The sequence below is a fragment of the Cheilinus undulatus genome, linkage group 10 (assembly GCF_018320785.1).
Source record: "Cheilinus undulatus linkage group 10, ASM1832078v1, whole genome shotgun sequence".
Classification (NCBI taxonomy): Eukaryota; Metazoa; Chordata; class Actinopteri; order Labriformes; family Labridae; genus Cheilinus; species Cheilinus undulatus.
The window spans coordinates 9,868,755-9,886,228 of record NC_054874.1 but is presented as its reverse complement, the minus strand read 5'-3'; the positions used below and the strand labels follow the sequence as shown (position 1 = coordinate 9,886,228).

The window sequence follows — 17,474 nt, the reverse complement described above, 5'->3', positions numbered from 1 at the left end:
AGAACTGATTAGATTTTGGGAGTGATCCGGATCACCATCAAAGGATTCTTTACTATTGGTAGATAGGGCTAATAGTGGAGGTCTGCGCTCTCCGATTGCTTTTCTAGTTTCAGATGCAACCCTAGTGGAGCAAAAAGGACTTGGGAACAAGGGAAGATCAAATATAAAAACATTCTTCAAAGCGGTAAGTGACAAGGCTTTATTTCTCCACACTGTCTCTGTTGCATGGATGAAATAAGCGGAATTTATTTGGTATTGTTTGCAGCCCACAGGAAAAAATAAAATTTAAAGAAAACAGGGGGAGGGCGTCCTTCTCAGAAAATAGGATGTCATCGGGTAAATCGAAAGGATTGCATCTATCCCTAAATATTCTTTCTCTCCTAAGCACTCTACTCACGATCCGTGCACCAATGCCTACAGGATCTTCTAAGAATGGGCAGGCCGTTTTCCAAGAGAACTGATTGATCAGGAGGTGGCACTTTTATACTTGCTGATCTCGTATCCAGAACATAACCTGCTCTGGAGCAGGCTAGCCGTTCAACATAAGTTACCGCGCTGATTTATCCTGCTAAGAAGTGAACCAGTGTCGTTGTACAGAAAATACAGGGTTAATCCTGAAGTTATCTCGATAAGAGAAAATCCAGCTTCGTCGTACAGGCCTCAGGACTGTCCAGCTCTGCCCACCTACACTCTTCTTGAACTGAGGATTTTGTTCAATGATAATACAACCTCATAAGCATGCATTTACTAGAGAGAAACCCCACCTTTCTTCCATTTATAAATTTCTCATAATGAGGGAGAAATGCACTAAAAATCACACTTTAAAGTTTGCTCGAAGCAATCCCAGGCTGCACATGTGCCCTGGAAGCGATACCAGAGTGCATGCACTTCCTGGGAACTTTTCCAATGGGAACACAGAAGAGCTGTTTTAGTGTTGAAAGTTGAAAAATGCCTTCTACACTTTTCAAAGCCCACGCTTAGTTTATGGAAAATCACATGTAATGATCCTGAAACACCAAATGTATCTCAAGTTAACGTTCAGAGTGCTTTTTGAATTACCTCCTTATTTGACATAAAATTAAACAATGTTTTCATAGAGTAGAAAACATTTTTTTAAAGTTACCTGAAGCTGTGTTTTAATCAGTCTCCTCCTCCTGTCCTGGCTCTTTCTGTGGGGCAGGTACTACAGTTGTCCCTAACAAACCCCTTCTCACAATATAGGGACATGATGGACCACTGGGGATATCCGCAAAACCTGCAGAACAGAGGAGGAGGCAGCGTGACTAAAGTACGATGAGTAGTTGAAAGCAGACGAAGGTCAGAGAGTGATGACTTAAAAATAAAAAGTACATAAAGGGAGGAAGTGCTTAGAGACAAAGGGAAGGAACTTATGTTTTCTGTACATTACAAGGTCAGAAAGTCACTACCAAGACACAGCCCCCCATCAGCCTTCAGCTGACACTGTACTCTACCTTTCATGACAACTTCAGGGAGTCCATAGGGTTCATACTCAGTGTCGTCAAAGGCGGCAGACAGCTGCATCCTGTTTCGGCGGATTCTCTCAGCCAGGCGAGCTGGGTCAGCTGGGATGGGGAAAGAACCTGACAACAACATTGCGTCTCCAACCGCTGCCCTGTCAGATAACGGTACAGGAGAGACTGGAGGGGATTCTACTAATTCCTCCTCCTCATCAGTCTGTGTGTATGCACAGTGAACATCAGCTGGTTTTGGAGCACTCTGAGGATAGAAATTCCCCTCTGTTTGACTGCTGACGCTCTTCAGGCCAGTCTGTAAACATCTGTCTGTAGAATCACTGGTGGTGTTTGTTTTATTGTTTGCATTTGTGGCCTCTGGCTGGGCCTCGTGATTCTTTAGAAAACACTCTGCTGTTTTTGTCTGATTTGGTCCTGAGATTCTGTGGAAATCTTTAGTGACTTGAGAGTCTTTCCTCTCTTTGTGTTGTGTAAGAGCTGTATTTGATTGATGCAAGACATTGATGTCTAGGTTTTCTTTTTCAGTTTCCTGAGTGAAAAAAATGAGAAAACAAGACACAATTAAAAGCAAAGTTCTACGTGTGAATGATGTACATAGCTTATGGTTTGAGGATTAAAAAAAACACATTTAAAGTAGGGATATTTGCTAGCAATGACGAGCCCAGGTTAGGTAAAATTGAATAAAATATACTAATATTCCCATAAATTGGATAAGAAATTACTTTAAAAATGTTACATTTAGTATCAAATGTTTGATACCCTATAATTCATGTCATTTTCATTACTAATGGAACATTTTTTCATATATGTTAATTTTTATTTTCTCTTTAACCAGATTTCACAAGTGTGCATTGCAGATTGTCCATTTGTTGTGATTTAAAGTTGCTGAACTACACAAACCCCGACTGTAGCTCCGTGCATGTCATGCATGAATTACACCAGCACATTCTAAAGAGACCTCCCTGGAAATTTTTTCACAATTTATGATGCTTCATATCAAGAATCACTGGAAAAACAAACTTCATCGATATGCAAATGATTTATGTTTACAAAAAACTAACAATTTTTACTTCAAAAACCTAAAAATAAAACAGGTTATGGTCTGGTAAGTGAGTTTGAGATCATTAAGACAGTACCTTGTCGAGCTTGTCAGTGTCCTGATTGTACTCCTGAAGTGCTGCAGTCTTTTTAGAAGGATGGAGACTTTGTGGTTCAGGAAGGCTAGTGTGCTGCAGTCTTTGAGTAAAACAAAAGAAAACAGTTTAAGGAATACACCGATTAAGAAAACCGGATCAATATGAGAATATACATTTAATTCTATAATCCACTTGCATTCATGCATTCAGCATAAGAAAACTGGCATAAAATGTAAAACCCCAACTCCAAAAAAGTTGGGGCACTGTGTAAAATATAAATAAAAACTGAATGTAATCATTTGCTAATGTTATAAACCCATATTTTTTAAAAACATTTCAGATGCTGAAACTGAGACATTTTACTATTTCATGAAAATCATTAGCTCATTTTGAATGTAATGGCACATCTCAAAAAAGTAGGAATGGGGCGACAAAAAAGGCTGGGAAAGTAAGTGGCACTAATGAAAAACAGCTAGAGGAGCATGCTGTAACTAATTAGGTTATTTGACAACAGGCATGTAACATGACTGGGCATAAAGTAGGACTGAACGATTTGAGAAAATAATCTAATTGTGATTTTTCCCCCAATATAGCGATTGCGACTTGATATGCGATTATTTCTGAAGTTCCTCATCTTATGTTTTTCCTAACAGATAACTTATTGTGCTGCTCTTGACTTGCTCTGCAAAATGGATATGAATTTTGTACTGAAAGGACTGGTGATTTTTACATCATTCTCATAATAAATAAGAAAATGTGCAAAAATGAAGAAAGTAGGATTTTTTTTTTTGCAGAATATTCTGAAAAAATGTCACCTGAATGATTACATGTTATGTAATGTAAACCATCTCTGCTGCAAAAAAGGTGTAAACTGGTATTCTGGCACAAATTTTAGGTTAAAGAAATAGTATAAAGGGAGTATTTTAAAGAGGCACAGTCTCTCAGAAGTAAAGATGGGCAAATGTTCAACAATCTGCAAAAAGCTGCATCTAAAAATGGTGGAATAATTTCAGAAAAATGTTCAATATAAAATTGTGAAGACTTTGAATATCCCACCTTGTACGGTGCATAAGATCAAAAGATTCAGAGAATCTGGGCCTAGGCTAAATTGCTATACTCGATGCTTTTGATCTTTAGGCCCTCAAGCAGCACTACATTAAAAACCGACATGATTCTGTACTGGAAATCATTGCATGGGCTCAGGAACACTTCAAGAAATCAGTGTCTGTCAACACAGTTGGCTGTGTCATCTGCAAATCAAGTTACAGCTGTATTATGCAAAGAAGAAGCCATTTGTGAAAAAGATCTAGAAACCTTCCTGTCTCTCCTGGACCAAAGCTCATTTAAAATGGACTGAGGGAAAATGGAAAACTGTTCTGGGGTCAGAGTGAATCAAAATTTGAAGTTCTTTTTGGAAACCACAAATGTCATGTCTTAAACAAAACCACATACCGCATCCATCACAACAGCACAGCTTGAAGATTTCCCCAATAGAAAACATCTGGCACATAATAAAGCAAAAAATCAGAAACTCCAGGACTTCTGAGCAGCTGGAATCCTACATCAGATAAGAATGGGACAACACTCTTCTCCCAAAACTCCAGCAGCTGGCCCCCTTACTTCCCAAACATTTACAGATTGTTGTTAAAAGAAGAGGGGATGCTATACAATGGTAAATGGCCCTGTCCCTACTTTTTTAGATGTTTTACTACCATCAAATTCAAAATGAGCTATTTTTCATGACATTGTAAAAAGTTGCAGTTTCAACATCTAATATGGTGTTCATGTTCTATTGTGAATAAAATACTGGTTTATGAGATCTACAACTCAATGAATTCTGTTTTTATTTACATTTTCCACAGCACCTCAACTTTTTCCAAATTAGGGGTGTAAGTTAAAGTCACAGCATTAATCTCTGGTCGGCCCTGGCATGAGTGACCTACCTGGAGAACAGCATGCGGCCCTGCAGTTTGTTGGAGGAGCAGGAAAGGAGTAACTCATCTCCTCTGATCACTGTCACATTACTGGGGCTTTCCTGAACTTTTGACTGGTTCTGGGTCACCTCATGAGTCTGCTGCTGGTTTGGCAGGTTGTCTGTATTGGGAATGTCAAAAGCTGGGGCTGGCTGGGAGGCCAGTCTCCACACAGAAAGCTCCTCTGCCTGCTCCTGGTTCTTCTCAGTGAGAGAGTGTAGCTTCATTTGTAGCTCCACCACCTGGACATGAATGGAAAGACAAGACAAACTTTTTAAAATAAAGCTCACTTTTAAACTAATTAACAAATTAACACATAAGACAATCCTTGAGCATTTTTTCAAATAACTGATCATATTTTTATGCTGCACTTTAAAATTTGTGTGATTCTTTGTTTTATTTGTTTGATGTACATTATGTTCCCCAAGGATCTTACCCGCAGCTTCATTTCACAAAAAACTGCTGCCTTCGTGAGCAACTTAAAAATAGTTTTCAGTAAGACTTATCTTTAAAACTGTGATACAAAGAAGTTGTACACGGTCACCTGTTGTTGAAGCTCTGATTCTGTCTCCAGCTCACTGTCAGTTTTAGACCTCAGATCTTCCCTTTCTAAATCTCCACCTTGATCTCCTCCCTTCTTTGTGTTCTGTAACACTGCCTCCCTTTCTTTGTCGTTGATGTCACCAAGAAGACTAGTTGCATTCTTCGCCACCAAACAGGACATAGCAGAATTTCCTTTGTTTAGCTTTTCGCTGGCTGTATTTTCTTGTTTTTTGCTGTTTAAAACTGGTGTTTTGGTGGCTGAGGTAGTGAAGCCGTCCATTCTTTGTTTCAGCAGCTGATTCTCATGTCGCAGAGCAAAAAGTTCTGCAGCAATGTCCGCAGTTCCTTCACAATGAGTGCGCTCAGTTTCTCCAATGAGACAAGCAGAGTCATGGTGAGTCTCATGTGGGAGTTCAGTGTCTGGACGATGCTGATGCTCCGTAAGCATGAAGGTTTTCACTGAGCCCTCATATGAAGTCTCTTGCCTTTCTATAACATCGTCTTTGATGGTCGATTCATTTTGTCCCTTCTGCTCTTCTCCCCTTTTTATGGCCTGGAGTGCTTCTAGCTCTTCTTTGCAGCGCTGCAGTTCCTCTCCCTGGCTGAAGAGGGTGCGCTCCTTCTCTTGCAGCTCGACTAAAAGGCCAGAGATGTGCTGACTCTGCTTCTCAAAGGCTGTGGTCAGCTGCTGGGTCTGACGCGTCACCTAAAAGAAGGAAATGTAAGGACAGAGGAGCAGAGAATACCTTGAGGGGCAATGAGTAATAAACTGCTATAGCCAGGCTTTCAATGTCTTTAGAAAATAACTACAGAGCACACGAGACATTAAAACCACAGCGTACTTAAGTTTTAGTGGTGACATGACTGTTTAAAACTCAATCTTAAAAAACAAAACTCTTACAGGACAAATTGTGAGTGCATTTTGAAAAGTCATTGCTGTACTTTAATCTTAACCACCTATCATATAAATCTCAGTGAGTGATTGACGACAGTTTATAGACAGCTATCATTTTTTTGCTTTAAAGCAATAATTAGTAACCTATTTATGTTTCAATTTGGCACTGTAGTTTGTTTCTGGTTTCCTCTGTCACTGCTTCCTCTGAGGGTTTTGGTGAGAACTAAAATGACAACACTGAGGTTGGTGTTATACTTTACATTCAACTGTTATTTTCCTGCAACTTACTTTCCTGTATTTTTGCTGTCCATCATCACCATGGGAACATTGAGCTTCCTCCTATGCTACCTTCACTGAGTGACAAGCTTCTTTAAAAACAAAGTTATCGAATTTTTTGCATTAAATATTTTTTTTTACCAGATCTACTTCATATTACCAACTCTGTGCTTTTATCAAAACTGAGAACTGCAGTTAACACTTGGAACCCCAAGCAAGTTTTTGCTATTTTTGGTCCGCCTGCAGTGTTTATGCAAAAATACATGTACAATCTCAACCTTTTCAAGTAAAATCAAGTCAAACACATTTATCTTTTCAGGACACTCTGGGCTATCACAATATGCATGCTGCAAGGGTTTCAGATGCATGTATCAAAAGCTAAATGACCAGAAAGACCAAGTAAAAGGACCAAACAGAAAATGAATTTCACAGAACGTTACACAAATCCCACCCAGATCAACAATGACTAAGCCTGAGTCACGTCTGGATTTAATTCCTACTGGCCTTGCATCAGGAGAAAAAAGAAATAACTTTCTAACAAACACACAATAGAAACTTTAACTATCATTTATCTCTCTAAAACCAATTCACATTGGTGTAAATGTCATCTTTTCATTATTTGGGCCATAGTGTCAAATTTCTCCTTTCCATTCTTAAGGGGCACATAATTTTCTGTCTCTTGTTGATCTTTGGCTGGCTCTGTTTGGTCGCCACGTCAAGAAAACAATAGAAAAGATATTGGAGCATTGTAATTGGTTGAGAGGCTGACAGCAATTGTTGTCTTTTACTTCTGGTCTCAAAAGGAAGGACTGACAGCAACACTACTACGATTTTTATCGCAAAAAAGCAAAATAAACAGTCATATCATCATAGTTTTAGCAATTTGGATTTTTAGTATCAAAGCAAAGAATAAGTACCACAATTTGCACCTGGATTTAACATTTTTCTGGAAGGGATCTAACCACCAGGAGCCGTCTCTAGATAAGCAAAAAGATCTCACAGTTTCTAAGATACTGTTAACAGCACTCAGTGATCTGGCAGGGTTCAGAGGATTAAAAAGTGACATATAGTAAAAGCTAGAGATACACCAGTTGAAAAAATTAAGGACTGATGTCTGAGGACTTTTTATCACCTCTGTTGGTGAATCAGTCCATTCAACTGCACATTGGTGCTTGATCACAAAAACAGATAATAATTTGGCCAACATGTGACTTCTCCTGCATAATAATAAAGCTCCCTTCTGAATCAAAAGTTAGGTGTGCTAAACACCATAATTAAATTTAATTCACACAGGAGGTAAACATCTTCTACTGACACTGGTTCATGCCACATTATTTGCCTAAGTCTGATGTTTGTCAAACTGGCCGATACTAATGTTAAACTGATGCATCTGTGCATCCCAAGCACAAGCTGTGTAGCTATGCCTGACTTCATCTGCAGTATGATGGCTTAATAGACATACATATATTACATACTGACAGAACTGGCAAATTAATGCATGGCTACAAAAGTCTGGGACTTCTATCAGAGCAAATAACTAAAAGTCTCACAAATATATTTTCTCTTATTTGGAGTCCTGTAATGATTTTACAGATTGCACTTGGATTAAAATGTTTATACAACTGCAAAAAAAAAAACCAAACCCACATGTTGACCTATACACTGTTTTCTCATTGATGAAGAAACAAAAGATAGGTTGCAAAAATAAAGAAATGGCTTATCAGACATGTTGAGTGTGGTCATAATTTTTTCAAATTTTTGATTTAATACATAAATGTGTATCTTTAGATCTTGTCGATACAACTTAGGCAGGGATGCCCTACACAGCACAAGATAATCAGGTCAATTTTAGGCTTGATCCCCCTCTACTGACCAAAAGAAGAAAAGTCCTGATTAACTGAGGGTTCTAAAAGCCATCTTTCTAGATTTACCTGTAATGTGAGGTTTTTTAAATTATTTTATCCTCCAGGATTTGCTTGAAAGACAATCAGTCAGCCTGCTCTGAAAACTTATCATCAAAATATTCAATATTTATGATCAGAAATCCTCTTGTGTCTGGTGGGATCACTGAGGAAAGCTAAGAACACACTATGGACTGTCACATGGAACATAAGGATAACCAATTGGGAAGCAAGCTGACTGACAAAGGAAGCCCAACAAACAAATGGTGATGACAGGAAGTATAAAGTTAGGTCAATATCAGAAATGGAGGACCAATTTCTTGATCTGTGGCAACAACACAAGAGTTTATACGTGCCCTTTTAAAGAAACCCCAATCGACATAACAAGGAGAGGAGTTGGGCTGAGATTTTCACCACAATGGATGTATAATGTAGCCAAAACCTAGTAGCCATTTAGATAGTTTACTCCAAAGTCATATTTGATTGCCAAGATGTGAGGCTTACAGCTTAGACTCTGCACAATGGTGAACAGAATTTGTTAATATGTGGTGTGCTGTGTTGTTGTACACTACACACTGTAAGAACAAAACTGTTAAATCATCATTACTTGTGGTCATGTATGGGGTTTCTTACATCTTTTAGTGGTGCATGTCTGGCTTTAGTATTATTTACCTGGTTCTGCAGGACCTCCAGTTTAACCTGGTATTGGTTAGAGCGCTCCGTCTCCTTTGCATTCTCCTTCTGCAGCCGCTCCACCTCCTCTGCCAAATGTGAAGGGGCAGGCTCATCCTTCCTCATGGTTTTTCTAGTGTCTTCCAGGTCCACACATTCTGTTTGCCCCTCATTTAACAGAGGTGGACTTTCATTGTCTAAAACTGGTTGCTCCTCTTGGATGAGATCTGCTGTGGCCTGAGATACAAGCATATTGCGCTGGTTGGTGGACTGGCAGAAGAGAAGGTGCTGCACTGGTGACGGGAGGAGCTTGTTGTCACAGTCAATCAGGTTGGAGTTAAACTCATCGTTATGTAGAGTCAGGTAGGTCAGAGGGCTGTTGGCAACTGAAAGTTTCTCCTTTTCTAGCAAGTCTTCATTTCTTCTGCGCTTCATTTCCTCTAATTCAGCTTTAAGCTCTTCAAACTTCCTGCTTAGCTCCTTATTTACATCTTTGTCTGTGTTTTTAATTTGGTTCCTCTCTGCTTCCTGTAGCTTTCTTTCCTCTTGCTCTAAAGCAAGCTGGGCTTTCACCTCTGCTAGCTGTTTCTTTAGCTGGAAATTAAGCTCTACCATTTCACTCTCCCTGTCTTCTAGTGCTTTGTTTTTCTCCCCTTTGTGCTCTTCTCTCTCTATTTTTCCCTTCTCCTTATTTATTCTGTTCATTTCTGTCTCCAAAGCAGCCATGGCCTTCCTCAACCTCTCCGTCTCAGCCCTCTCACTCTCCAGCTGTGCCCTCCATCCCTTGTCCTGCTCCTCCTTCTCCACCGCCTGGCTGGCATGTTTGCGACTCAGCTGTTTTACCCGCGTCCTGGCTTCTGCCTCAGCCCGTCGTTGAGCTTCAAGGTCCTCCAGGCGCTTCTGTAGTTCTTCACGTACATCTTTGAGCTCTGAACGCAGAGCTGCATTCTCCCTCTGAAGGTCCTCAGAGGCCTTGGCCTGCTCAGGGTTTTGAAAAGGTGTCTTTTCAGGACAGAGTGTAACAGTGTAGTCACCACCAACCATGGCAGCAGAGTCGCTCTCACTTCGTCTTATACTCTCCTCCTCATTTCTGCTATTTCCCCCTCTCTGTAAACACTCAGAGTCTTGGGAAATGTGTTCTGAGTCAATGCCCTCTCCTGGCTCTCTGTCAGAGGGGTAAGATGCTGTAATCGCTGCTCTTCTCTTATCCATGTCCTCTCCCTCTTCCCTCTTCTGCTCAGCGAGGTTTGCAGAGCTGTTCCTCTTGATTTGAGTTGACAGACGAGAGGGAAGAGAAGGGGAGAAACTCTGTCCAATGGGCTGCACAGGCTGAAGGGATGCTGAGGCAGCTTTTTGCTCTGGAATTAAGAGAAAATATATAGAATGGAAGATAAAAAAGGAGATGTTATTTTCAAGGAAATAATGGATGATACTTTCTGTCCAGCATGAAGCAGCACTGAGATAAGCAAGCAACAGTGGTCAGATTTTTGACTTTATACTCTCTTAATTCCATGTCTTAGTTCACGCACGTTTACAACTTTTAAAATTAAAAAATGATATATTTATTCCTGTAAACTAACAACTGTTAAAACTTAAGAAATTCTATTTCTTTTCTTTTCTTTATTATTTTTTTTTCTGGAGTAACTCTAGTACACTGTAATAATAGACAGCTTATACATGGATCTATTGTCAAGAACAATTGTATGTAGGCCTATCATCTTGGGATTTTGTCAATGAAAACAATAACATTGATGTTTAATTTTTCCAACTGGATCATGGGGGGGCTAAGGAAAAAGCGTTGGGAACCAGCATACATAAATGCTAAATATATGGACATTAGGGTTCATCTTCATGAATAAATCATTTCTCGAATTTTGTAAAAAAAATAATTAATTAATCTAAAGGATGGGGTTAATTCAAGGAGTCCACCCAAGGGTATTGCACAAGCTCCTGCTGCATTGTCTATCAGTTAGACACTGAATTACTTCGAACTACTGACCTCCCTGTGGAGATAATAAATGAAAACATCTCCACACACCAAGTCATGTTTCACAACATATGTCATAAGCTTCATTATTATTATTACTTCATATCCTGTTGTTAAGTAAGTAAGTAAACTTTATTTGTACAGCGCTTTTCACAGACAGTAGTCACAAAGTGCTTCACAGTAGTAGACAAATCCCATGGATTTGCCCACCACAGCACCCTCCTCACCCTGCAGCTCTTTGAGAAGATGGAGGGCGTTGGCTCGCTCCTCTGCTAGTCTCCTCCCCTCCTCCTCCAGAGCTCGCTCTCTCTTCCTGCTCTGTTCCAGAGTTACTGCCACACCCTCTGCCTCACGAACCGCTTCCTAATGTGAGGATAAAAAACAAAACATGAGGGGGATGATTCCAGTCAAATGGACGGATGTGGGGTCATGAACAGTTTCTAGATGAATCTTTGATGTCAACATTAATGACTTAAGTCTCTTAATAAAACTTCTGACACCAGCCTCTTTAAAATTTACCAATCAGTGTACAATCAGAGTGTATTAGCCTGCTCTAAGTCTTATTTTGAAAATTTCCACCTGGAATTTCTATTTGTCTTGAGTGACTCTCAGATAAGGAATGACTGCATAAGACCTGTGAGTAAACAGCTGCTTATCAACTCTGTGTCACAATCAGAACAAACCATAGACAAATAAGCTGCAGAGGCTGTAGTACTGTAGGTGGTAAGTAAGCTTTTAATTAACTACAACACTGCTACAGAGTTTTGGTCTGGTGTCCTGAAAGAAAGCTTCTGATAGGGTTTTCTGTTGAATAAAGATGCATTTCACTATTTCACTGCTTGTCCTTTTTGAGTACATCTGAAGGTTTATTCTTTACTGAAAGAAGAGGTAAAGAGGTACTCAATCATCTGAATGTCTCAGTAAAACGGTCTTTATTAAAACATAATGCAGCTGGAAGACTGAAGAGGCCAAAATTAACCCATTACTTATTTAAAGTATTTATTGTCAATTTCTTGAACTGGCATATGGCACATTAAGATTCTGTTAAAAAATGTACAAAGGTCTTTTTATACTTACTGCTCATCCTATGAATAATTCATACATTCAGACTCAGGACCATCGCTATCATGCGTGTCAGTGTGTGTGAGTTTACCATCAGTTTGGCCTGTGTCTGAGCCTCTTTCTTTTGGCTCTCCTGCAGCTGTCCTTCTGTCCACTTCAGTTTCTCTTTCAATGTGTCCAGCTCTTTGTCCAATGCCTGCTTCTGCAGAGACAGCTGAAAAATAATACCATGACTCAGCAGCTGTTAAAGACAGGGAAAATTAAATAAAAAGCACTGGAAGAAAATGGTATTAGGAAAAGTGTAAGTTATGAGTTAAAACAACACAGACATAATGAATAAAAAAAATAAAAGTTGTTGTTGTAGATGCTGGAGTCAAGACCAGTAAAGAGAATGGGAAACAGGAGAGCAATTATGGATCAATAGTGAGTGTAAGCCATGTCTTATGGATTGCTGTCCTCTTGAGGAGCAGTAATGGAGACTTAGGATAACTGGCTTCCCACAGTGCTCAAATCAGGTTTTGCACATTAAATTCAGTCCTTATGCTACCTTTCTGTTAAGTTGTAAGCAATAACCCACAAATTCCACATACTTAACCTGTGCAGCATTCCAGCTGCATAGCACTTTGGTCTGACAGACAGTGAGCAACCTCACACACACTGTGGTTGATTTGCCTTTCATTTTGATGTTATTCTATGATTTTCTGCTTCTGCCATGGGTGAGTAAGTACATTAGGAGGTTTAAAAGTTTATTTTAACCCCTAAGAAACCTACCAACCTGCCAGCAGGCCTGCAGATTTTTTACACTACTCAGTTATTCAAAAAATGACTATTCAAAAGTACATCACATATTTTTCATCACTAGAAAGCTCTGGTTTCCAGGACTCTGACCATGTAATCGAGGATAAAACTACCACAGCAGACACAATTATTTCATTTATCAGGCTACAAACAAACAAACAAACAATAAGAGGTTTGGTGGCACAGCCCACCATTAGAAGCTCTCCAGTACTCTCTTGATCATAACTCCAATCAAAACAGCCCTACTGCACCAGAATGAGTCCCCACAATTTAATTCCAGTCAACATTTAATAATAATAATAATAATAATAATAACTTGAATTTGTATAGCGCCTTTCAAGAAACCCAAGGACGCTTAGTCCTTGGGTTTAGTCCAAAATAGGATTACAATCATTAAGATCCATGGACTAGGTTTGTATTTTTTCAATGTATTTTTCCAGGCAATTATTAACATTGCTATATAAAGTGACCTACAGACTGACATCTCATTTGACCAGCTGGGACTGTCTTTATTCTTGTCAACAGACTGCAAAAGCCAATCAAGTCCTGGATTGTCTACAGAATCTCCCATCTGAAAAATGTTTGGACTTTTCCTCATAAAAACAGGTGTCCAATACTCATTTTCTGTTGTATTGTTATCAGCTTTGAACTTGAATTATGTGAAGCTTCATGCTTTGGTCCAGTTAAGTTTTACAGGCAATACCGCCAAGCTACAGTCATCTACAGGTCTCTGTTTATCAAAATATGGGAGTTTTGTTTTTTTTGTTGTATAACTAAATAGCAGTAGCAGCTCCAGTTTGGAAGAAACTTCAGAGTGTTATCTTTCTAAAGACACATTTATGTGCTTGTTCTCCAAATGGTTCAAACACAGAACTCAGTTTAGTTTGGATATACCTGGACAGGCTTTTTCGCTCAGTTTTCCCAAAATTCTAAGCGGTTTCAACAGAGATCCCTGCACACAGTCCAGGTTCTCAGGTGTCGGCTGGTTGTAAGAGCAAAGTAAACAAAAATAATCTGCCACACACTGACAATGACTTTACTCCAACTTTGTTATCAGTAGGACTGAACGATTTGTAAAAATAATCTAATTGGGATTTTTCCCCCAATATTGTGATTGTCATGTAATATGCGATTGTTTCTAAGCTCCTCATCCTCTGTATTTTCAACCAACACAAGTAAAAAATCATCCTAGATAAGGCTGAACTATTTTGGAAAAAAAAAAAGCCAAATGAATTGTTGTTTTGAAGGGAATGATAATTGTGTGTTGTTCTCAATGTTAATTTGAAAAAATTTACAAAAATGAAGAAAGTAGGATTTTTTTGCAATCTGTTCTCCAAAAAAATTAGACTTGAATGTTTGCATGTATAGAGCATAACATCTCTGCAGCAAAAATAATTGTATTAGACTGGAATTTTGAAACACTTTTCAGGTTAAATAAAAATTGCACCTTCTACAATTTGAAAATTGCAGCAAGACATATTGCAATTTAATCTAAATTTTGACTAATTTTCCAGCCCTAGTTATAATCCAACTATGCATTTTACCTGTAGTTTCTTCTTTGTGCTTCTTCAGGTTGTCCCAGTCATGGTGCAGAATGAATGGGCCAACCTGAAGAAGCTACAGGTGAAATGCACTCTTCACTTAAAGGGGCTATATGTAACTTTTCTGCTTTTACACTTTCCATTTTTGAGTATATATTGGTGCACACTTTATCCCGATGTAAGATAAGATAAGATAGACTTCAAGGTCCCCGTAGGGAAATTTATCCTGGAATGTAAAGAACAAGGCTCTTTACTTCTTCCTTGTTTACCTGTATAAGCCTGTCGAGTCATTTATCTGTGAAGAACTCGGGCTGAATTTTCCATGAAATCTCAATGGATGTGACGTCGGGTGCTATGTAGTACATGCACCCCCCTGCTCTGTTTATACCTGGCTACAGTGCGTAGAATAGAAAGAAACGGCAATGGAGAAGGCTGCTTCCGTGAGTAAACAACCAGCTAGCGTAACCCAAACATCCACACAAACTAAGCATTAACATTAAAAAAAAGAAAAAAACAAGACAGTTTTATCTGCTGAAGCCCGTCCAGCTAAACGAGAGCTTGACCGACGCAGGGGGAAATCGAGGGTAAATATCAGTGGAGCATCTGAGAAACAGAGGGAGCTTCGCTCTGTGCGCTCCGATCCAGAGACGGCCGTCTTTCCGTAGAAAAGGTAGGGCATGACTTCGGACCCTGAAATACAATGTAATGCTTTATGTTCTAAAAAACGTATGCTAAATTACGTTAGCCTGCTTACAAAGATGCTATCCAAACAACTCATTTAGTGTTTTATTTTGTTACTTCACTTACCTCCTCTGTATACATGGTGCCAGTAAATCTCCCTGGTCTGCGTGTGTATCAGCTGATAAACCGGAGGCTCATTCATGGACAAGGAGTGCGCCGTAGTGGACAAGGAACACAGTACTGTTGTAGTTTGCCTAATGGCCAGCGGTGTTGCTACACAGATTTTTTCTAAAAGTCACATCCTCTTTAAAATAAAGTCATTGTAAAGCCATTTTCAGGGTGTGGTAGATCATTTCTCTCTTTTGTTTAAAAAGTCCATGTTTGCTACAAAGGATTTGTAGTTTCATGTAATAATTATGTGATTTTCCACCTCAACAGTTAACTTTTCTACGTAAATGGTGCTGTAGCAGCTCTGTGACTGACCAGTGACCTGCTGTTTTTGCTGCAGGATGAGACGTGACATTGATAAAGGGAGGATTTACTATCAGGAGTTCATGCAGTGTGTTGTGTTTTTTTTTTAAGATGACCAAATGCTTTGCACGTTTTCTGGCTGTTGGGACTAATTTGTTCTACATGGATTGATGTTATTTGGCCGCGGCAGGCACCAGAAATAGACCTGGTGGGTATTACAAGCAGGGTGGAACAGAGCTTGGCTTCTGGGAAGTGCCAAAGATGACCAAGAGCTGCTCAGATTGACAGTAGAGGGAGTAATTTGCTCTACAGTGTATTCTGCAAGGGGACTGCTGTGGATCGCTGTGTAGACAGAGTATGTGGAATTTAAAAATAAGATATAGGTGATGAAAATAGAAGTATGAACTAACGATTATGCACATTTTTTCTGCAAAAAACAGATCATTCTAACTTTCTGTGTTAGCAGGCCTCAAGATAAGTTCAGGTTTTTCCAGTACTTTGTTAGAACTTAAGCAAATGCCCCTCCTTTTTGCCATGAGCCATCATCAGCAGTACAATGTCTCCAATTTTGCAAGTGGTTTACTTTGAAGCAGCAGCACCTCTCTTGTGTGTTAACTTGTTAGCATTAGCACATAAAAAAAAGATAACATCTTTGTAGTTTAGGATTTAAAGTAAGATTTTAAGGGGTAGTGTGGTGAGATTGAATGCTATTGTTAAACATTTCATGTTTAAAAGCATAGGAATTAAGCACTGCAGCATTCTTTCATGTGGAGGAAATAGGAAAAATAAGTCACACAATGTCAGACAGCACAAACACACTTCTCTTTCCTTATGGTCATGCAGCGCCTTCATACTATCTTCTATCATTTTCCACCCTCATCCTGTAGTCATGCCTTCACGCCTCTCTTAGAAAGAATTTTTCTCACACACAAGTTATGAGTTTGTTTTACACTTCCATAACCAAAGCATTCTGCACTGTCAGACGCAGTCACACGGTCATTACCTTCGCTGCTTAACCTTCCCACTGGGGAGAAACCAAGAGGAGAGGAGCAAGTGGAGAGGAGAGGCGGTGTGGGGGAAAACATAAACACACAGAGCAAAAGAGTGAAACAGAGAGCAAGAGTCAACAACAAAGGTAAAAAGCAAGCGTAAGAAAAGAAGTGAAACAATTTTGTTAACCTTTGAAAGAAACAGAAGTTCCAGGGAAAGAGAAACAGGGAAAGCAGGGAAAAGAAACAGGAAAAACAGAGCAGGTATACAAACCAAAACACAGATTAAGTGTATTATAATAATAATAATAAGTGAGTATAATTTCTGTTCTCATTGTTCCCTCCAGTGCTGATGATCATCTATTATAAAAGCTCTATCTTAGCTAATGAAATTAGACATGCATATGAGAAGGCTTGTTGGTCTTTTTAAGTATGAGATGTTTATGAGACACTGTGCGTGTTTACCTTGTCAGCTTGGGCCTGCAGAGTATTGTGGAGCGTCCTGGCCTGCTGAAGCTCTTGGTTAAGCTTAGTCACCTCCTGCTGGTGTTGCTTTTCCAGACAGTGCCTCTCCTTCTGAAGCTCCACCAAATCCTGAGAAACAAATGAAGCAAACATCATGAATATGAATCTAGAAAAACATAAACTGTTTCTAAGACACTAATTAAGAGATTTTTAACAGTTAACTCAGAGGCTGTATTTTTTTCATTTGCAAGGGCAGCATAAACTGTTATAAAAAGTCTTCACAATTAAAAAGATTTATGTATTTGGGTTTTTTCTGCATAATCTGTTTTCTTACCCTCTGATGCTGTTTCTCCATCTCCTTAGAGCGTTGTTGGTGTTGCAGTCGGCTGCTTTCTGCATTTTGTCTCTGACATTTTAGCTCCTCTTGTAGCTGCTTCAGCCTTTGCTCAGCACCTGATGCCTGGGACACAAAAAATAATAAATAAATAAAAAGCACACCTTTATTTTGACAACTAGATTTTCAGCCATCTTTAACTCATTTTAACTTTACTTTCATGACCATAGGCTTGGTGAAAGGACTAAGAAATTTCT

General features: G+C 39.2%; 1 protein-coding gene across 1 annotated transcript in view; it reads right to left on the bottom strand.

Annotated features, from left to right (window-relative positions):
- si:dkeyp-115e12.6 (centromere protein F) overlaps window positions 1-17,474 on the bottom strand; it is a 31,517-nt gene that overhangs the window by 982 nt on the left and 13,061 nt on the right. Inside the window, exons 9-18 of the mRNA XM_041797464.1 lie at window positions 17,218-17,343; window positions 16,884-17,012; window positions 12,030-12,152; window positions 11,104-11,239; window positions 8,890-10,247; window positions 5,147-5,851; window positions 4,573-4,844; window positions 2,630-2,729; window positions 1,473-2,022; window positions 1,124-1,255 (exon numbers count right to left, since the gene is read on the bottom strand). Of these exons, the coding sequence (XP_041653398.1) occupies window positions 1,137-1,255; window positions 1,473-2,022; window positions 2,630-2,729; window positions 4,573-4,844; window positions 5,147-5,851; window positions 8,890-10,247; window positions 11,104-11,239; window positions 12,030-12,152; window positions 16,884-17,012; window positions 17,218-17,343 (3,618 nt within the window). The 3' untranslated portion in view covers window positions 1,124-1,136. The remainder of the gene's footprint in view (window positions 1-1,123; window positions 1,256-1,472; window positions 2,023-2,629; window positions 2,730-4,572; window positions 4,845-5,146; window positions 5,852-8,889; window positions 10,248-11,103; window positions 11,240-12,029; window positions 12,153-16,883; window positions 17,013-17,217; window positions 17,344-17,474) is intronic.